The sequence below is a fragment of the Trachemys scripta genome, chromosome 2, assembly GCF_013100865.1.
Source record: "Trachemys scripta elegans isolate TJP31775 chromosome 2, CAS_Tse_1.0, whole genome shotgun sequence".
Taxonomy (NCBI): domain Eukaryota; kingdom Metazoa; phylum Chordata; order Testudines; family Emydidae; genus Trachemys; species Trachemys scripta.
Window position 1 is genome coordinate 84,075,596 of NC_048299.1, and position 22,753 is coordinate 84,098,348.

The window sequence follows — 22,753 nt, forward strand, 5'->3', positions numbered from 1 at the left end:
CCAAGCAAAAGCTGTTCTAATGTAAGGCAGTTTAGTGCCTCTTTTAAGTATGTCTTGGAGTGTGAGTTTTATTCCTTCTACAAACTGTCTGAGCTGATGCACAGTTATAGTAAAGTGCCTAATTCTTGCCAAAAAATTCCCTAAGGTTTCTCCTTAGGGCTGCTAGTGTGAGATAAAGCAGCAAGTCATCAGTTGATGTTAAAAAAAACATAAATGATTTCCTCCTGTGTGTGGGCAGATACTGAATGCTTTGTTGTGACTCGGCTTGGTTACAGATGGGCTCTTACTTTGGCTCCTCCTTATGTGCAGTTGATCTGAACTCGGATGGACTTTCAGACCTGCTGGTTGGAGCACCCATGTTTTCTGAGATCAGGGATGAGGGTCAAGTCACAGTCTATATCAACAGAGGAAATGTGAGTATGCAAAGTGGATGAGCATGTGGCGGGAGGGTCAGTCCAGCTGTGGTTTACCATGAAATTTGGTGTCTTACATACACGGGGTGTGTGTGTGTGCGTGTTTCCAACAAAACATGAAGCCAGTCAAAAATCATCTGGTATCATGGCTTTTTTTACAAACTCAGGAGTCTAGTCATGAAAATGTGAATCTTTTGAGGAAGCTTGGCAAAATTTCTGGTTTTATGTTGAAACTTGGTGGTATTGGTGGATTTCCATGCTTTTGATGTCAAAACCAACTGAAAATCAGCTGCTTTGACCAGAGTTATTCTTTGTGTTTTGGATGGTTGTTCAAACCCACAACTCAAAACAAAACACTAGGGATTTGAAGAGAAACTCATGAATAGATTTCTATTATTACTTGATGCTATTTATCGAAAGTCTACAGTGGAAAGCCCTTTCGACTGAAACCACTGAATTTCACATTGCACAACTGTAGTCTTGTGATATTCTGAACTTTGACTTCCCGGAGTAGGAAAGAAGATGATTAGTACACAGTGTTTAAAGAAAAATAAGGCATATATATATTTTTAGGGAAATGTGTTTGTGAAAATGCCTTTTTAAACTGACTCAAAGAATTGAGCTGTATTTTTTTTACATATAGGTCCCAATTCTCCTCCCTTTAAGTCAATGGGAGATTTTTCATTGGATTCAACAGTAGCACTATTGGATTCACATTAACTTTCTTTTTATAACTTTAATAATATATTTTTGCTGGAAATAAAATTTACCTACAAGTCCTACAGACTGTGTGTGAAAGAAACCAGACTTGCATTTGTGTTAATTCAGTTGTCAATTAACAATCCTTGAAATGAGCCCTGATTTCCCTCCCCCCCACTTTGATCTGCTGCTTATTCAATGTTTGATTGCAGTAGTGCCAAGAGGTCAACCGCTTTGGGATCCCATTGTGCTAGGTGATGTCAAACCTAGAGTAAATGACAATCCCTGCCCCAAAGAGCTCATGGTGAAAAGGTGAATTATTTGTGTCTGTAAATGATGTATTAAATAAAACAACTTGAGGTGCTAGTAGCAGTTTCTCCTTCCTTCAACCTTGACTTCATTGGGGCTTCCCGTGTGAAGTAAAGTAACATGAATAACTATTTGTAGGATTGGGATTTTTGTGGTATGGATGCCAGAACAACACTTCATTTCAGTTATCTCACCCACACCACTCACATGACACATACACCATAAGAGATAACCCTGATGGCATGTAGCGTATTATTTTATAGCATGCACATACGGCATTATGATAGATTTGATACACTTATATCTAATCACTGGCAGTGTGTGCTCTAAAGAAACAAGTAACACATACAGGGCTGTATGCTTTCCCCTCCCCCGCCCATACTCTGTGTCCCAACTTCTTCATGTAGGATTTTTTAATGTGGGCAGCTCCCTGCAGCCAAGAAAAAGACTGTATTACATGTGCTGCCCTCATTCACAAAGTGGGGAATAAAAAAATCTGAACACTTGAGGTGAGCTCTTGAGGTTGGCTTGAGTAATTAAGTTTTTTTTTTCCTTGTGGAAATGTTCCTTTCCTTTTGAGGGTTCATTGCAAGAAATTAAAGCTCACTCAAATGAGGTTGGCTAGAAAGTGGGTGGGCATGAGTTGCCATCTGTTGGCATGTGAATGCAAAAGTCAGTTTGTTCCGGGCTTTCTCTCTCTCTCCCATATTAACTCTAGCTATTCTTTATTCTTCATTTTACATTCGTCCATTCTTTGCCTTGCTCTCTAACATGCAAAGTCTAGGGCTATCTACACACTACCACTTTGGTGTAACTTATGTCGTTCAGGGGTATGAATGAACCACCCCCCTGAGCGACATATGTTACACCGACCTAAGCGCTGGAGTGAACAGCGCTGTGTCAGCGGGAGAGGACCTCCCGCTGGCACAGCTACTGCCACTCATGGGGGATGGAGTAATTAAATCGATGGGAGAGCTCTCTCCTATCGGCTTAGAGTGTCTGCACTAGCAGTGCTATAGCGATGTGCACCATTGCAAGCATGGTAGGCATAGCTTAGGAGTTTTCAAATCTTGTGACACAAATCCTGCAGTTTCTGCCCAGGGAAATCTCTGCTAAATTCAGTGGGAGCTTTGGCTGAGTAAATGCTGATTAGAGACTGCATTCTTTGGATACAACATGCCAACAGGACAAGAACTGAATAGTGGTGTTTAATGTATGGATAAACTCAGTGAGACAAACAAGTCCTCTGGCTTTGGCATATTGATTACATCATTCATATTAGTCCTTTCTCCTGGGTATAAAGAGAAAAAAATTGGGATTCTCAAAAACAGTCAGTATAGTCCTAACCTTGCTTCCATTGAGTTCCAAGGGAGCAGATTTAGACCAAGACTGAGCGCTTTTGAAAATACCATGCAGAATTCCTAACCCTGTTCTTGAAAGAGATCATCACTGGGGGACTTTTGGAGCATAGAGAATTAATTAATATGTGGTGTTTCTGTGTTCTTAAAAGCATTCTCTTCTTTCCGACTTCAGTTTTAAATTCAGAGGAGTAGTTATCAGCTAGCATAGTCACTTAATTGGTGCCTGTTCTACCCTAGTCATGAAAAATCCAGGGCTCTTCACGTGAACTCACATATGTGGGTGTTCCTGTAGAACATAGTTTCTTGAATTATGTGATATGACTAAGGAGTTTGGCCTGTGGTGTGTCCTGTGTAGTTCAAATCACTTTTGGGGTCAGTTAGATTGATTGTGTTTAACCCTTTTGTTTTATATATCCAGGCAAGCTGCATTCACTGGGGCTTCGATAGCAGTGCAGAAGTCACACTGCAGCTCTGCCCCAGGTGTTTCCTGAGTTTCGTGTGTTCCGGCAGGGAGGCCCTGTAGCTTTCAGCACTCACTCTGTTTTTCTTAGCCTGTCCTTTTTCCTGTTTGCTAGGGAGTCCTGGAAGAGCAGCTTGTTCTGAACGGCGACAATGCCTACAATGCACACTTTGGGGAAAGTATGGCCTCCCTAGGAGATATTGATGATGATGGATACTCAGGTCGGTGCATTTCCATTCTGCCATGTTCTGTTTCTAGCCAAGTCTGACTTTTTAAAATGTTATTACAGGGACTTTACCATCAAATCCTGTTTCAAAATAGAGGTGGAAACATCATTCTAATCCACATCGGAAAACCTTTCAAATGGATGGCCTGATTTGCCACAGCATTACTCCTCTGGAAATTATCTCTTCTTAAGACTGGAATAATACTGTGGTGAATCAAGCTCTAGATGCCACTTTCTCGTAAAGATGTTTTTACTAATTACACCTAACGTGGGTGTAAGTCCCATTGATTTCAACATGAGTTATACCTGGATAACTGAGGGCAAAGTTGGGCATTTGGTCTATTTCCTTTCTGCTTTTTTTTTAATCCTATTGTATATGTCTTACTAATGACTCTTAGGTTGTCCCTAAACAAAAAGAAAACCACATCATCTTTTGTGTAACATTTGGCATCTTCTGTCTCAGGGCTATTCCCATATCCCATTTATTGGCGTAACTGGGGCTTCTTATCAGAAAGTACATTTAACATGTAGCTCTTACTGCCTCCTATTGTATATTCTATTTATTGTCACTTGCCCCTGTAACCTACAGTCCAGTTTCTTTCATGGGCTGTCTTGTACAAGGACGTACACTATGATAACAATAGGTGAGAATGGAGTGTTGACACCAGCAAGTTTGCTGCAGTGATTTCTGGCAGATTGAGGACTTCAAAAGGACTGGTTGGCTTAGCAAGTGTGTCTGAATATACATCCTCAAAGACACTCAGCAGCCCTTTCGTTCCCCTATATGTTTGAAAAACAACCCACTTGACCTAACTTGACTTTGGAAACTTGGCATTTCAGACATGGTTGTCACAGTGCAGAGTGGGTGGCTTGTACTTCGAGCCAGTGGTGTCTTGATGCGCAAGGCTGATCCACTCTGGGTTGGTCAGATGAAAGGACTGTTAAATGGCTTTTTGAGCAGGCTGGTGGGAATAAACACATTTTTATACCTAAGAGACATGCTTCTTATTAGATGCCAAAATAGGTATAAATTAAAAAGGAATTTAATGAGCTGTTCATTAAACTGGATAACTATTTGTAGCTAAGTGGGCCCCAGTAATAGCATGATCCTTTTTCTCATGATGAATTGTTTCAGCCTGGGGCAGTGGGCTTCTGTAAAAGGATGACATGGGAAGAGTGGAAAGGGAAAGGACTGTGACATGTTTTCAATTCATATTCTTTTACATATGCAGATGTTGCCATTGGGTCCCCAAAGGAGGATGACTACGTAGGAGCGGTGTATATCTACCATGGAGACGCAGGTGGCATTGTTCCACAGTATTCTATGGTAACTTGTTGTTTGAGTCACTCTGTCAGGTCTCGCAGAAATGCACCACACGTATGGGTAAAGCATTGTGACAGGAAGCAGTAATCTCTCTCCTCACCACACCGTTTGATTCCCTCTTCTTCTGTAGCTGGTGTGTCTCTGTATGTGCAGTCTGCATCAATTCAGACTCCGTACCTGAGCCTAGTTAGGAGCTGAGACTTCAGTGTTCTATTTTGCGTATAGTTTCTAATGACGTTTGGCCCCATCCTCTCTGGCCAGGCAAACAATTCCAGAATGGGTTAGCGTGAGCAATTTTTTTTTAAACCATGTTTTAATACAGTTCTCAGATGTAGCTTCCTTTTCCATGTAGATGAAGTCTTGGGGAGGGGGTATTTCAGTGACAGCAGACCTTGAAAAGGACAAGCACAGGCACTGGAATGGCAAAGCAGACTTCTGCAGGGGACCGGGGGGGGGGGATTCCAGGATAATTTAGTTTTTGCATCTTGGGAATTAAGAAGATAAAATCCCATAAATCCCATTAAAACATGCCCCATAGTCTCTAATATTTGTCTAGCAAGCTTTTGCAAAGGCAGATTTCGCACCCCCTCCTCTGGCTGTTTGAAGGTCTGATCTAAATATTTTTTGTTGCTGGGAGAGATCCTACATAGTAAATCAATTTAAGCAGAATAAAGGATTTAGTGGTTATAGTGGAGACTCTTTAATAGACTGTAAGGGATTAGTCCTTCTGCCTTTTACTGTATGTTCAGTATGCGTTGGTTTTTACAAAGAGAGTTAAAACCATTTTATGATACTTCTAAAATGTGATAATTTGTGGCATATGTATGGCTCAGCTCTGCACTCTCTTCTCGCAATAGTTGCTGGAAGTGGGGATCTTCTCATTTGCTAGGAGATTCTGGACTTCTAAGCTCCTGCATGTCCAGATTGGAGTTTTTGTTTTTCATTTTCAAGGAAATTTAGTGCGTTAGACACATTGACAGATTGAAGTTCTTGTTCCTCCCCTCCCACAGCGAAGTGGGCAAATGCAATACACCTGCCCCTCATTCCTGGAAGAGACCACTTCTAGAGGATTAAAGGATACCCGTTGTTCTGTCTTGGTGCCCTTTTCCTTCCTTGACCATCCAGGATACCAATTGTGGCACTATTTTTACAATGTATTCTAGTACCTATTCCAAAGGGATTAGACTGAAGCCACCAATTCATTTTTCATATGCCACCAAACAGCCATTAAATGCTTACAGCTTTTGTTCCTTACCTACCTGGCCTGGATTTGAACCCACCATCTTGAGTTGAAAGGCTTTGTGTATCCTATTACCATGCCCCTGAGCCATCCAGATGCCCTGGATTTCCTCTTTTAAACAAGCTCTGAGAGGAAGTGGCCCCTCATCATATAAATTTTCACCCTTTTCGTTCCCTTTTCTACTTTAAATTGTTATCTATATCCGTGCCTCACTCCCCTACAGCAACTTTAGTGATGGCTCTGAGCTAAAGCAGCTTAATTGGCTTGCAACGTAATGCATGTGCTAAATAAATAGTCTGTCTAAGCTTCATGGCTTGCTGTTTTCATTCATGGCACTTAAAGGAGAACAGCATTATACCTCAGCATTTATACCATAATAGCCTGCAGATGTCTGTGGGATATCTGTAGGCAGAACTTACCACCCTATTAGGGACCCCCCAAAAACTTAATCATGTTCTATGATGTAAATGTAATGTGAGGAGCAAGTTTCTTCCAATTGCCTAATGTTAACTGCCCTTGATTGGGAAAGTTTAGCTCTGTTGTTTTAAAGCAAAGTTTCCACTTTAGAACTGGCTGTTAGGATCACAGGTTAGTTTTAAGGATCTCTTCCCCCCTCCCCCACTACTGTATTGGTTTTGAATTTTCTCTTTCAATGAATTTCTTGTGTGACATTTTGGCTACTATTAACGTTCTTGTATGGGCTGGACAAGGAAGTATTGTAGCCTGTAAAAGGCTGTGAAGCACCACTAGCAACCCTGTAATAGGTCTTTTCCATTTAACTTCTGTGATCGGATCCCTTTTTGAACTCAGATCTCCTTTCTTTTGCATACACAGGAGCCTGTGGGCCATGTGGCTGGCTTGGAAGATGAGGTTTTAATATCTTGATTTGTTCCAGATAAAACATTTGCCTCTTTAACTATTTAAGGAAAGTTCCTGTGTGTTAGTGATTTTTAAGAAGTCCTTTGGGTTTGAGAGACAGAAATGAGATATGGCATCAGCACTGGTACAAAATACTGTATGCTGGCTGATGGAAAAAACAGAATTTCCAACTGGCTATAGCAATGAATCTCCCTCGTTTTGACCTTGAACATATTGACAAACTTTTTTTTAGAGTAAGTGGTCATGTTGGATTTGATGTTTCAATTAAATTAACCATTTTTTTTGAGTGATGCTCCATAAAACTCTTAATCGTGTGAGTGCAGGTGATGGAAAAGGTTTTGCAGAATACAAAATTAGACCCTGTTTTCTATAAGGAATATATTTAATATGCTGTTCATTTTGTGTGTGTGTATGTGTGTATTTGTATTATTTTAATCAACACTAACTTTTAATTCAAGTCAAGACCAGAAAACATTTTCTCACATAAGAGATCATGGGACTTACACATATGAATAGGGTTTGCAGGATTATGGTTTGCAAGGTCAGGTTCCAGTAGTGCTCTGGCAGTAAAAAGAGGCTTCAGTGTACATGAGGATCTGGCCTTGAGAGAAGAGCCATGTGGTGCTTTATATTAATTTTGATTCCTTTTGGTGATTCCACTTCTATACTATCTGTTGCAGAAACTGTCTGGGCAAACTATAAACCCAACGCTGCGGATGTTTGGCCAGTCCATATCAGGAGGAGTTGATATGGATGGAAATGGTTATCCGGGTATGTTTACTACAATTATAACAACAATAAAAAAAGCAGCAGATAAATATAGTATATCAAGTAGTTTCCATATTGCTTACTAAAGAGCCTTCAAATCAGTAACAGGAAAGCTTACAGTGATAAGTGTAGGTGTCTGCTTTTTTCCTCGCTCAGTGAAAGCTGCTGACATGATTAGTCTATGTCACAGACACCCCAGGTTCAGTTGTCTGGGTTTAGAACCTATGGTACAGGACTGAGAAACAAAGTTGAGAATTTTTGCTTCCTAGGAAGGTAGTTACTTTCTAGAGAGTAGTTTCTATTTAATGGAAAAAAATTGAGCTGAGATGATGGTGATGATGATACAAAAAGAGAGAACTGGAGTGACCTGAAGAATCCAATTTTGCAGTTCCAGTGGAGGCAAAACAAACATTGTGATGTATTGATCGGCAGAACTAAGTTGGGAATGGGGAAATATTTTATTTATTAGTACATATTTTACAACTGAAAAAATTGTTATGAATAAACAGACTACAAGGGTTTGGGTCTGTGTCCTTCAAATGCCATTGTAACAGTAAAAGTTATGAAACTTTGTTTTCAGATGTGACCATTGGGGCCTTCATGTCAGACAATGTGGTGCTTCTAAGGTGAGAACAATTTCTTCCTTTTTTTATGATGTTTTTCTGGCTCCTGTTTATTGGTTATGTGGTTTCTCAGTCTTCCGCCAATAGTTTTTATTTTCTCTTCATTATGGTCAGAAGAAACAAGTTAGATTATTTTGTACACTGTACCCAATAGGGGTGCATGGTACCTTACAGAATAAATAAAAGGGACCCAACCCCAAAGAACTTATTATCTAATTTAGACACACACCATGGGATGCCAAATAAAAAGATGGGTGTTGGGAACATGGGGAGAGTGTGGGTTATAGAAGTAACAGATTGAGATTCCTTTATGGAAAGATAAAGTTGTTTATATAGTCACTTGAATTTGTGTGGCTCTTTTTTTGTTTTTAGCTATATAAAATATCGTTTGATTTAAGGAAACAAAATTGGGCAAGAGAGCAGCAGTGGATGGTGTAGGACTGTAGCTCAGTGTTGGAAAGTTAGAGTGAAAGAAGTGAGCCTGGAAGAATTTGAAGGAGAGTGAGGTTTCAATGCATGCAGGATCTGGACAACTATTTTGAGGTGTGCAGGTGCCATGGAGTTGCTTGTTGGAGGTGGAGACCAGGGAAGCTACAAGGTGTGGCAAATTGGAAGAGTGAAGGGGATGTAGTGGGGCTAGAACTGAGGCATAGGCAGAGTAGAGCTTTGAAGGGAAGGATGAGGAATTTGAACTTTGTGTGGCAGGAGACTGGAAGTCACTGCAAGGACTCAAGGAGGGTGTTGAAGCGGTCAGAGAGACAGGCGAGGAAGATGGTTTTTTTCTGCATTTCGTTGGGTAGACTTTGCGGGGCACCATGTAAATATCAGGCAGCCACAGAGGAGGAGGAGGAGGTGGTGGGGTTGTAGTCAATATGATAGATGACTTGTGCAATGGTTAAAGCTCATGTGGTACAATATTGAGTGCTGCTAATATAGGTGTCTATTAAATCTCCAAAATCATGTTACTAAATATGGAATATGATACCTGTAACACAGCATTAGAAAAGAAATCAAGAGGCTACATCAAGAGGTTAGATTGCTGCAGTCTTCTTGGGGCTCCCCTTGAGAGCTCTGGGTTTTGTTACTACTTCTGATACTGACTTGCTGTGTGACCTTGGACCGCTCACCTGAACTTTCATGTCTGTTTTTCCATCTATAAATGGGGTTCATGATACTTGCATACAGTACCTCGCGGGAATGTAGTGCAGCTTAATTAATTTTTTTGCAAAGTACTTTGACTTTCTCAGATGAAAGGCGCCCTTGGAAGAGGAAAGTGTTGGTTTTTATTTTGATGCTGATTTATATTTTGGGCTATTTTTGCCAATAACTACATTCTGAATAAACACTCTAATGTTTAATAAAACAACAGTGTCAAGAACTAGATGGAACAGTCATTTGAAGATTTTGTGGAATGGTCATTTTAATAGAAGAAATATGGGACTGGGGAAATAATTAAGAGTTGTAGAATGAGTCTACCCCCCTATGTGTCCTGTTAGATACGGTTTTTGTTCCCATTGAAGTCAGTAGAAAAACTCCTGTTGACTTCATGGTGCAGGTGCTGTGTTCTTTGAGAACCATTAATATTCTGTTATTACTCAGACAAACAGAAGAAGCCAGTAGCTTTTCCACCAAATGTTGTGAAACATCAACAGATGGAATCTCTGAGCTCTGTTCCTCAGAAATAGCTTGAAAAGGAAATAAAGGTGCAAACATTATGCTGCTTTAGTGTTGTTGTAAAGAGATGAAACTGGATGTAAGAACACATGGGCCTAGAACCAGGGATTGCAGGTTTTAAGGCAGATGCCCCTTCCTTGTCACCACCACAGGCCTGGGCATGGTTGCCATCAAGAGGAACTGAGAGACTAAGCTCTGCAGGAAGTTCTACTCTAAGGGGCATGTGCAATAGCCCTCTGTGATTCTGTTGATTGGCTGGCACTCCACATATAAACCATTTCAGGGAGTTGCCTAAACAATGCAGACCTCCAGTGTGCCTCTGCCTTAGATGTCACTTTCTGTGTCTTGGCTTGATTCCAGACTCCTGGCTCTTGGCTTAGGCTGAGCTCCCAACCCTAATCTTGGTTTACTATCTCTGGCATAAGACTCTTGCTGACTCTGGTGAAAGGCGTTGGCCTGGCCCATCCCCAATGCCTGCCTCATGTTCTCAATTTGGTAACAGACTCTGAGTTTGTAGTTTTGACCTGGCCTGGCCCCAGATTGATCTCTGACCTTCAGACCGTATACTGAGCAACTCATTCCATGCCCACAGGCCACACATGAGCTGGTCCTGATGGTGGAAGGTTTCTTGTGACATCAGCAAGAAAATACACACAGTGTAGCAACCTGAATCCAATCACTAAATCAATGCCTGTTTATTTCTTTAGAGATTAGTGCATTATGGACTAATCATGTGTCTAGGCTAATTAATTGCAGCTACTGCCAGTCAGGGAGTGTGCCATGCTTGCTGTTTGGATTCAGATTAGGGTAAAGGAAAATACTCTTTTTTCCCAATAGTTCTTGTAAAATCTTTTGGCCAAAAACAATATATGTCTTGCCAAATGATATTAAAAAGCTTTTGTGGAAGCCACTTTGATTTGGGGCTGATGATGGTGCCTCTGTGTGTGCGTTGCAACTTGATATATACCCATTAAATAGGCTAATTTTAAAGATATCAGGCAGCGCATAGCTTGCAAAATAGTATGTTTAGGTAAATATACAAGTTCATCTATTTTACCCCCTCCCCAAGCATCTGAGTGCAGGCACTTCCATGATGTGAGATGATCCTGGGAAGTTTGCTCTTTCCTCCTCTTTTCTATGAATATCAAACTCCCATTGTTAGTTTTGGATACTGTTAAGAGAGACTGAATTGCCATCCAAGACTGATGTTGATCTTGCTCCAGTTAAGTGCCTATAACCACTGCCACAAGCCACAGCCCCCAGATGTAAATGGCTTGTGGAAGGACTCCTAATGTGGTCTGCTCTATGCACTGCATGGCTCCTTAGCCCACCTTAGAACTGAATCTGCTGTTTGCTGCACATTTTTTGTGTGTGTGGGAGGTTTATTACTTGAGTTACCTTTGGAATATTCATACTTAAGATCTGCAGAACTGAAAGCATTAAGAATAACAGTTCATGCATTCTTGGGCTCTGATCCTGCATTGAGACTGGTTCTCATTGCAGGACTGGGGCCTTGATTTCTTAACCACTTGCTCTAATAGGGTTACCATCCATCCGGGTTTCCCCGGACATGTCCGGCTTTTTCAGCTTTAAATGGCCGTCCGGGGATGACTTCTAATAAAGCAGAAATGTCAGGGATTTCCCCCTTCCCCTCATGCAGAGTGCGGCGCGGCTAATTGGACGGCTGGGCCTGATTGAAAGCCGCTCGCAGCCACTGAGGCCTCTAGCAGCCAGAGTCCCTCCCCCGCCCCCGCTCCCTCCTCCCCCGCAGAGCAGCGTGGAACAGTGTTTGGGTCCACATGGAGCCCGCAGCTCTCCCTTTGCCGGGGGAGCAGGGCAGGCGGGGGGGGGGTGCAGAGGCTGCAGGGTGAGGAGGAGCAGGGCAGGCAGGGGCATAGAGGCTACAGGGGCAGGGCAGGCGTGGGGCGCAGAGGCTGCAGGGGCGGGGGGGTGCAGGGGCTGCAGGGCGAGTGGGGAGAAGGGGGCACAGAGGCTGCAGGGGCGGGGGTGGTGCAGGGGCTGCAGGGCGAGTGGGGAGCAGGGAAGCACTTAGCAACCCCCAACCAAGATCAGAGCGGGAGGGAGGCGGGGGAATGCAGGGTGCTCAGAGGAGGGGGCAGAGTTGGGGCAGGGACTTTGGGGAAGGGGTTGGAATGGGGGCGGAGAAGGGGAGGAGTTGGGGCGGGGCCGGGGGCAGGACCGGGGCCCCGTGGAGTGTCCTCTTTTTTAAATGTTTGAATATGGTAACCCTAGCTCCAAGCCTTCTGCACTTACTGTGTTATGTGGCACAGAAAACCAATACCTTGCCCCCATGGCCCTGTGATTGCGAGGTGACTCTGGCTGAACTCTTCTTCAACCTGAAATAACCATAGCAACAGCCCAGGCCTCAGGCTACAAAAATGGAAAGCTGTCATTCGTAACACACAGGGGGAACTGTCAGAACTTAATTCGGTGAAGTCAAAAGACTACTGTAAATTGTCAGTGCATGGCATGGGGGAATTAGCTGAACATTTCCCCATCCTAAATGATAGCAGTGTAATGCACCTAATGCATCTGGCACTACTATGAAAAATTACCCCACCTTTGTTTTTCCTAAAGTTTAGCTTAATGAATGCTGCTGCTAGAGCATTATATGGAACATTAGTGTTCACTTACCCTTTCCTCATGGCCCCAGGCCTTTTTCTCTTTTGAGCTCCCTAGCCAGTGAACATGCATAAGTGAGGTTATTGTCTTCGGTCTTTAATGCGCTAATCTCATTACCCTCCCCTCTCATCATGAAGTCTCTATACACCTTTGACTAGAGATTATTTATTATTGGTTACATCTGGTCATGCATGATGTGCTCAGATATTGAGAGTACAGTTTATTAACATAAATCTGATGATATCTCACTTCAGCCACTGATGTAGTAGGATATGGGTCTCCCTCGCTGGCTGAGGGAAGGGCTAGAAGAATGCCAAATCTGTTCTAATGTTCACAATGTTGTTTTTTAATGTCTACTTGATACTAAGTATTTCCAATTTTGCTTTATTTTCATCTGGTTGAGAAACATCCCTCTAAAGCCAAACTAAATTATACTTCTTTATTGGTCTCCAGATCTAGACCTGTCATTACAATGGACATCTCCATTTTCCTGCCAGCTTCCATCAATATCACAGCTCCCCAGTGCCATGATGGCTTGCAGCAGGTGAACTGCCTCAATGTCATAGTCTGCTTTCGTTTTAACGGCAAACGTGTTCCAGGAGAAATAGGTAATGTGCATCCATAAAATGGTTCTCATGCCATATGTAACTCTAGAGGAGGCTGGGTTTTAGTGATACATGAGACATACTTAAAGGATTCTTCAGTTTAATTGCTGACACCAATTGCTGCTTTGGGCAAATACTTTACAGTGCCTCAGTTTATTCATCTATGCAATGGGTATAAAATAAAAATTCTTACTCTACTAACAAGGATATTTTAAAGCTTCTTTAATATTTATAAAGAGCTTTGAAAATGTTGAATGAAAGGATCTGTGTACGTACAAAGCAGTATTATGATCATGTTGAAATATTACATATCTATTATGTTATAGGTACATATAATGCTTAATGTGCATGTGAGTATATTTATGTGTGTGTGCATAAATAATACAATGGTGTGGTGTAAAGTTTGGATTCGATCATGCCATTTTGGCACAGTCCAGCACCGGAAGTGGTGTGGAGCTGCGCTGCTTCAGAGGGAACAACTTTTGTAGGGCATATTCATAGAATCATAGAATATCAGGGTTGGAAGGGACCTCAAGAGGTCATCTAGTCCAACGCCCTGCTCAAAGCAGGACCAATTCCCAACTAAATCATCCCAGCCAGGGCTTTGTCAAGCCGGGCCTTAAAAACCTCCAAGGAAGGAGACTCCACCACCATTCATATTTGTCGCATATTCTCCTATGTGCCCAGCCAGCAGGAAGAGGGGGCAAGCCATGGCCAGGCACCTTTGGGGTGCCATGGATATAATTAGAGGCCTGTGCTCCCCTGACTGTACAGAATGAAATTCTTCTTGGACCTTATGTGGGCCACACAATGGGCAGACAGACTTTTTATTCCCTCCCCTGTACTGTGCACAAGTAAGAAGCAGCTGCTAGCCAGTAGGACTAGCGAGGATCTACATCATTATCACCTGAGTCTGGGATAGTTAAACTTCTCAAAGAGAACAAAATTGCTCAAAGCTTAATCTCTTTTGGGGTTCTAAGACATATACACATTCTAGGCCAGGATTTGTATGGCTGTACCTTTCCTTTCTTAGGAGTCTTGCAAAATCCCACAGATGAATGTATAGTTCAGCAAAGCACTTTTATCCAGATAGGATAACTCTGGTTCATCCAAAAATGTTAATTCCCATCACTTGTTTTAGGATACAATTTTTTAAAGGGCCTAAGTCCCATTTTCAAAAGTGACTGTAAGCACTTTGTGGCCTAAATCTCATTGGCTTTCTTAGCCTCCTAAGTGCCAAAGATCGCTTTTGAAAATAGGACTTTGGCCCTTTTGAATATTTTACCCTCGCTCTCATTTTGTATAGCTCTACCGGGTGTTAAGAAACACACTTTCCTTTTTCATTCAAGTGCATTCTCATATTTCTGGAGGGAACTAATCTTCTTGCAGCATACCACAGATGAGAGCCAGTTTAATTTCACTGAATGATGATACAAACCATACCCTTTTGTAACTTACTGCAGTTAAAAGAACATTTGAATACTTTTGGCAAATGTTACCCATTCCCTAGTAAAGAGTTCTTTGTTAAGTAGATAATGATATAACTCTCAGACATTGTCTTTTTATACAATGCAGCTAATCAAAGCAATTTGTTAGAAGAACATAGCCAGCATTATGTAACTGTGTAAAAACTTCTTGGGATACAATTTGGACACAGTGCCTCAAATAAGCATTTAATTTGGATTATACAACACAATGCATTTTAATTTCTTTCAGGTTTCATAGTAACAATATTTTTTTGGGGCGGGGGAGAGGGGGCGAGTAGTGGTAATGTGATACCTCTCACATAACTGGTTAAATCTTAGGGAACGGGTTAATTAATACCAAAAACTTCTTCAGCTAAATATGTTTAGATTCAAAAGTCTTTCAACCCAATTTTATGCATTAAAAGATGAGTTAATGTGTACAGCACCTAACACAATGGGGTCCTGCTCTATGACTAGCATTCCTAAGCGCTGTGGTTATACAGACAGGAAATAATTATATTATGTATCGGAGCCTCATGGCCAAGGTTTTCAAAAGGGGCTAATGATTTTGGGGTGTCTCCGTTTTAGATGCCTTGAAGGGGCCCGCTATGCAAGAAGTTGGTGCTCAGCACTTTTTGAAAGTCAGGCCCCATAGGACATCTGAAGTTGGGCACTCAGAGTCACTAGTCTGTTTTGAAAATTGTGGCTGTTGTACTTATCTCATGCTGTCTAGAGTGGCTCACGCCCATGAGTGCCTACTTCAGGGCACACGGTCAAAAACAAGGCAGACACCGCAAACTGGTGGTGTGTTCCGTCATTAGATTTCACCAAGCCAGTATCAAATGTGAACTCCTGGACCACTATACCAGCCTGGAGAGTGTAAGGAGACTGTCTAAGACTATCTCAGGCAAGCTGGACTTAGTGATAAATGGTCATTTACATCAAAAATCACAAAATATTTACATTGCTTCCAGTCCCAAGAGGTCAGTCACTTACCCCAGATCAATTGGTACCCTAGACCTTACACAAAAGACAATGCCTGTAGCCAATCCCGTAAGAAACTATCTAAAGGTTTATTAACTAGGAAAAATTAGTTATTTACAAGTTAAAGCAAAAATACATACACACAAATGAGTTACCATCTCTGATTCCTACAGATGACAGAGATGTGGTAATCTGTCAATTCAAAAATATATTTCAGGGCAGACTCAGGGGTAGCCTGTGGGGATCTCTGCCTTCATTTAATGTCTCTGGCCCTGTGAGAGTTCAAACAACAAAGAGATGAAAAATCTTCATGTCAACTACTTTTATTTCCTTCTTCCAGCATTCAGATCGATGGGACAAGGCCTTCTGCACGTACTTCTCTGTGGGTGGATGGGGCAATTAACAAAGTGTTTGTCTTATGGCCCACTTAATTTTTGATAGCTCTCCTGAGTGAGTGGGGCGATTCCCATGCTTGGATTCACAAATTCAGAACAAACATTTTCAAAGTTATAAAGCATATTTCCTTTTAGCATGGAATACAAATGTTACAAGTGAGATTAATACATGCAGCAGCTTTCAAGCATTTCATAGTCGAAACACTAAATGCATTCTTATAAGACTAATACCTATTTTTAACAAAACTAACATACTATATAGGTGAGCTGGTTTGGTTTCCAGCTATGAGTTTGTCAGTTCTTAGCTAATGCCTATAACCTTGGCCAGAGCTGGCACTTGGTTTTCCAGCATCACATCCGCATGCAAGTTTTACAAGTCTGTACCGAACATGCAGTCACTACCCTATTCTTTCTATTATAAACTCGTATCTAAAATGTTTATTTTCATGTATTGCTATTTAATTCAGCGACCCATAAAGAAAATCTGTCTCCAACTTAATTGGGTTGATCAAACACATTTTAAATATGGACCTTTTTCTCCCATTTTTTTCCCAGCACTATCTGCAGTACTACTAGTACTTTCACAGCTATTTGTAGACCAGTGTTTATTTTCACAATGCACTGTGTCATTCGCAAAGTACAAATCCTATCCATTTTATAGGCACTTTGCAGACTGAAATCTTCAGCGTCTTTTTCAGCTGGAATAGTTAGGGCTGAGTTAAAGAGGCATAGGATAGCGAAATGTGTTGCTTTGCACGGTGTGGCAGTCATTGTCTGACCTTTCTCTTTGCTGCAGCATCCGCTAGAAGGCTAGGCGGTTGGTTGTATTTTATATCCAGACAGAGCATTACCTCACAGGGTTTTGGATGTGTCAGAAATAGAAAACTTATTTTTAGTTATTTTTCATAAATCCCAGCGTCTGGCTTAGGCTGTTCCTTGCGTCCCTGGTGTGTGACCAGAAAGCTGCTTCAGGCGTGGCTTTGGTGTTCCATCTTCCAGTGTGTTTTGGGGCCTTCATTTTTTCTATATAGTCCTGAGCAATCCCTCATTCGATAGTAGCTACCTTTGCCTTGCTTATTCCCTAGGTGACAGAGCAAGGGAACAGTTTTCTTTGAGAACTAAGGGCAATACTACTGCATATATTGTAAAAAGGGGAGGAGCGTAAAGAATTGACAGATAATATCTGATTCCCCCTCTTTGGCTTTGCCTTGTCTAGTCTAGAAAAAGTTGAGTTTAGGTCCTACCTAGGGCAGGTTTACACTACAGACCTATATTGCTATAACTACGTCCCTCGGGGGTGTGAAAAATCCACAGCCCTGAGCAATGTAGTTATACCGCTGTAACCCCCCAGTGTAGAAATTGCTATGTAGACAGGAGGTGGATTAATTACGCTGTAGTGCTGTATGTGAATTCAAGCCCCTAGCTAATGTAAGCTAGATAAGCCTGACCTTTAAATTATGATTCCTAGTGAGACAGGGTAATAATTCTAGCTTGATGTTACCAGGTTGAATTGCAGCTTAGGCTGGAGCACTGTTCCTGGCCTGGGCATGGCCTTTCCCTGCATAATCCACAGGTCTGAGCACAATACCTTGTCAGCATGCTTCCAAACAATACCCCTTTCCCAGCTGAAGGCCCAGAACAGGAAAATGGAGGCTACTTGGGTCTCCCATATTTCAGGGCACTGTGCTACTCGCCTAGCCACGGGCAAATGAAAGGAAACTTGCTATGCTCGCAGACGGGATAATTTATTTATACAGATTAAAAAAATACCAAGCTACAATTTAATTAAAAAAAATGCTTTTGTGTGAATTGGATGATTTTCAGTGCTTCTAAAAATGACAGGTTATAGGGCTGGCTGGACCTAGGCATTGTGTACGCAGATGCTGAGGAAGCTTCTTCACACAGCTCAGTCAATGCACTTGACTTCTCCCGTGCATCACCTCAGTCTAGTCCACTGCAAGAGAATTCCCTAGGTAGACGCAGCTGATTGTGCCCAATTATAGAGTGGTTTTGTGGGTGGAACTACACTTTGTTTGAACTTGTAATTGGTGTGCTTCAGGTGGTTCAGAGTTTCTCTTCAGTTTGGATAAGCCACCGGGGTTTAAGATACCCTTAATACACTTAATCTAAAATACGTGATGTTACGCTGAAAGTAGGTGTTTTGCTGCTTGTGTATTGAAACATAACAAACTGGAGCAGGGGTACCTAAGAACTGGAGCAGTTCTTCTTAGCGTATGTGCAATGTGACCGGGCTTGATCACTGAATTTGGTCCGTTGGTTGGATCATGAGCTATCTCGACTTGGGCTGACGGGGAGTGCGACATGAATGCTGATCTATGCCACCCACCTACTGCGGTGTGTAAGTGTGTATGTGACACTTGAGAATGAAAATCATGCGGTGTGTCGGCTACTCCTTATTCAGCAAGTATCTTACTATGGCATTAATTGGCACATCTAGTCTGCTGTAATGGTGAATGGCCTTGTTTACAAATGAACGAAATATACTTCTGAATGCAGTTTTGGCAAACCTTTATAAAGATTTAGTTTGAATTCTGGGCAGAGAATTGGTCATTTCAAAGTTTAATCTAAACTAATCGCATGCATGCCAAATTTTTATTCACTTCTGAAGTCAAAGGCCAAATCCCATAAACATTTAAGAGGATGCATGTGTTTGAGTACCCCTGGCAGACTCTGAAAGGTTACTAGTGAGAGTTAATTTAGTAGCAAAAACTTATTACCCAATACTCAGAGCGAATGGGAATAAACTCTCCCACCATGGTTCCTTTTTTGTTTTGAAGCAACAAAGAAAAGAATCTTATTCGTGGTATTTCAGCTTTTCCACTGATGTGACATCATTGGATGTAGCATAGGAATAAGTTGCCAAAAGAAAAGGGAAAAAGATGTGAAATGTGCTATTTAAAATATATTAATCAAAAACATACATGGTTGCTATAGAAGGATGGTAACTGGAATGGTTTTGTTTAGAGGCTCTGTGCAATGTTCTTATTAGTATTTGGGTTGCTTATTATGCTGTTCATCTAGACAAGAGCTGCTAAATGTTGCATTTCTACTTAAGAATTTTAAAAGGTTTAGGAAACACTCATGAATTGAACTTCCCAACACCTCAGTGAATTAGGTAGCCATTCTTATCCAGCTTTACATCATTTGGGGTCTAGGGAGCTTGTCCTGGCCCCGGAGGCTGGTGACAAGTGTCTGCAGTGCCATGTGTTCTGCTTGCACAGCTCTTGCATTTGCCCACAGATTTTCTTATCTTTTGCAGCAACAGTTGTTCCTGCAGTTGATATCATAGGTGTAGTCTCAGCAACGGTAGGAGGGGAGGGTCTCCTAGGAAACAGAAAAAGGAGACAGGATTGGGTATGGGGTCTCTATAGGGTGACCAGACAGCAAGTGTGAAAAATCAGGACAGAAGGTTGGGGGTAATAGGAGCTTATATAAGAAAAAGACCCCAAAATCGGGACTGTCCCTATAAAATCGGGACATCTGGTCACCCTAGGTCTGTACAACCTAAAATCAAAAATGGATTTTTTTGTCTTTAAAAATAGGCCAAAATTTATGTCATGCTTGACCTCAGTTTAAGTCTGATTCTGAGTTGTGTTGGGCACACACAACTCCCATCAGCTATAGTGGGAATTGGAGTGCTCAGTGCCTCACAGGATCAGATCCTTTTACGCGAACTGTTTTTTAAAGTGATACAAAGGGTTGGAGGGACACACTCTTATTTTGGTGTAGATCAGGCTTATTTTGGTTTAGTTTCAGTCATTTAGGAATTAATTTAAGCCAAACTGAAATAAGTCTGATTTAAATTGAAATAAGAACGCCCACAGAGCCTTTTGCATCAGTTTGAAAAACGATTTAAGTTAAACCGATCCAACTACTGTGTATAGACAAGGCCTAAGTGAGGCCAATGACAACAATTGTGTTTTAAAGAGCCCAGAATGTTCTCCTATTTAAAAAAAAAATAAAATTCACATACCCTAATTTCTTCTTGGATTGAAAACTTGTAACAATTTTAAAGTCTTCTAAAAAGATTGTCGTTTAGAGGTAGCAGTAACAGTTAGCTCGTTTAAATCAAAATTGATTTAAAAAACAAAACAGATGTATACACTTTTAAGGAAATCATTAAAATTCTGCTCAGATAATCAGTGTTTGGCCTAATTATGTAATAATGCACTGAAACAGACATGAGCTAACTGTCACGTACATCACATGCCGACTAATTAAGCCCCGTGTTGCTGGTCATCTACTGATGTTCCCTTTACTGTATTAACATTCAGCTGAAATCACTAAGGACCACATCCTGCAATAGGATCCACTAACGTACGGGCCTCTGTGCTTTGTGTAGAGTCCCACTGACTTTAGTGGTACAGGCGTCCACTAAAAGAAAAAAGCTGATTTCACTGCTGGTTCAGGACCTCAGACATTGTTGCATTCACTTGTACGGCAAGTAGAATCCATCTGGATTATTCAACCAGTAAACAAATTGTTGAGTAAACAGATAAGAAGCCTTCTCAAGGGCACAATAGTATCAAAATACAAAACAGCAAACTTTACTAAACTACGCACCAGATAGAAAAGAATGAAAGAAGACCCCCCTGGTGATAGTTTATTGGTCTATGAGCGCATGTTCTGTAGTTTTCAGGGGAATAATATTCATAAAGGGAAATGAAATACAAACAACTTCCTCTAGTTAAATTCTAAATGCTAATGAGATTATAACTCAACCAGGAAATGGCAAGTTCTTGTTGACATCTGGTTCTTAGTTTATGGTGATGTGGAGGGAAAACAAAGCATGTTTTTCTTTCAATAGGGTGAGTAAAATATCTCTAGAATTTTTTGAATTATTTTTTACTAGTGCTTTCTCACATTCCTGGTAAAGGGCCTCCTCATCCAAGGTGCTGAACATCATCTCAGTAAACATGCCAGAAGATATCACAAGACAAACTGAAAGGCTGCTAGAAAAGAACCACCTTGGGCTAACAGTCATGGAATCTTCGTTTTCTTTTTTTGGCAGGTTTGAATTATATCTTGACTGCAGATGTGGCAAAGAAAGAAAAAGGCCAACAGCCCAGGGTTTACTTTGTGTCTTCTGGAGAAACAATGGGACAGGTTGTGGAGCAGTTACAGCTGTCGTACATGAGGGAAAAGTGTGATCACTACCTAGCCCACGTGAAGGTCAGTACATTCCATCTCTTCTCTGGCATTCACCTTTTTGCAGTTCCATCTGTTGCTTTAAGTATTTATTCTATAAGCTGTCAAAGCAGTTACGTTTGACTTGGTTTGGGATGCTTTTGCTTTTTAGTTCCTGGGGTTGAGCTTTCCTGGATCAATGGAAGGGCCTTCTCAGTGGAAGGTTTTGAACTTCCCCCCCCCAAGGGATCTGCCCTAGGAGGTAGATATGGATTTGATGGCCTTCAGCACACAATGCAAGAAATATTAATTGGATGGATTGTGTTTTTGTTTTGGCTGTTATATTTCCCCCAAATATGGATGCTAAGTTACTATGGTGGTACAGCAGTAGTTGGATAGCTTTATTTCATATGTATGTTTTCGTGTCTAAGCAGTGGGCACTCTCCAAATCATTTGCTTACATTGCCATGATGACTATGGGAGTCTCCCAGGTGGCTGCTGGTTCAACTTTCAGTTCTGGGGCACACTCTTGACTTCATTTTGGGTTGAGATTGGAATTTTTATCCATGTCATGGATTGATTGTTACCTCCTTTATTCAAGATTGGGGATGTGTGTCTCCAGCCATGTTTCTGGAAGGATGATATTGTTCCTTTGACAGAGTACGCGACCAATGGGTTGGTAGGAAATGCTAATGATCTTTGGTCTACAGCTGTTACTGAAGAAATGTCCCCTAGTTGTCCTCTTAGTTGAGAAGTAAATAAAAAAGCAATAGAGAATTATAATTCTGTTTATAGAAGTCTAGAGGATGGTTAAAAATAATCCATGTAGTAAGGAATTATTCTTTTAAATTGTATACATGACTTTTGTGTGTTAATGTGTAAAGCATCATGATGCAAATCTGTGGAGCAATATGTTGAGATGATATGACTGGCCTGGTGATGCAACTGGCCTCTTGTTTCAAGGACACTTCTCCATAAATTAAACTGACCTAAATTCACTTTGCTTCACATGGCAGATACTGAGACAGTCCCTGTTTTTAAACTCCATGTTATCTTTACATTTCCACTGACAAGCCAGTGTAGCCAATAATTCTCATAAGAAGGAACTCTTTCAGGAAGCTGCTTTGTACCTAAAGACCCTGAGCCTGGGAGATTAAATTAATCCTTGACGTTATTAGCATTTTTGTGCAAGGTTGCTGACATAATTGAAAACAAACATAGTGACCACCAAGAAAGCAACCATATGCTATTAAGTTGCTTGTGTCCCTGGATGTAGACTACATCTTCCAAGGTTTTCTGCTTATGGTGCAGCTCCCGGTTTCTGCTGTGGAAAAAGCTCATTACAGAAAATATAAGCAAATTAGTTTACCATTAACTGGAATATCTGGATGCATGTTTAATAATTCTGGCCTTGCTCAAAGCAGCATGTGTGATCAGGCTTTAGTATATAATATTACGGAATTCTTGTGATTAAAACAGTTCAGGGAATATGCTCCTTTATTACTTAGGTCTTGCATTAAGAAATACTTAATTTCA

At 41.3% G+C, this 22,753-nt stretch overlaps 1 protein-coding gene across 1 annotated transcript in view; it reads left to right on the forward strand.

Moving 5' to 3' along the window:
- ITGA9 (integrin subunit alpha 9) overlaps positions 1 to 22,753 on the forward strand; it is a 305,446-nt gene that overhangs the window by 50,778 nt on the left and 231,915 nt on the right. Inside the window, exons 9-15 of the mRNA XM_034759490.1 lie at positions 276 to 413; positions 3,358 to 3,463; positions 4,701 to 4,795; positions 7,592 to 7,682; positions 8,260 to 8,305; positions 13,073 to 13,227; positions 21,102 to 21,262. Coding sequence (XP_034615381.1) covers positions 276 to 413; positions 3,358 to 3,463; positions 4,701 to 4,795; positions 7,592 to 7,682; positions 8,260 to 8,305; positions 13,073 to 13,227; positions 21,102 to 21,262 — 792 coding nt within the window. The remainder of the gene's footprint in view (positions 1 to 275; positions 414 to 3,357; positions 3,464 to 4,700; positions 4,796 to 7,591; positions 7,683 to 8,259; positions 8,306 to 13,072; positions 13,228 to 21,101; positions 21,263 to 22,753) is intronic.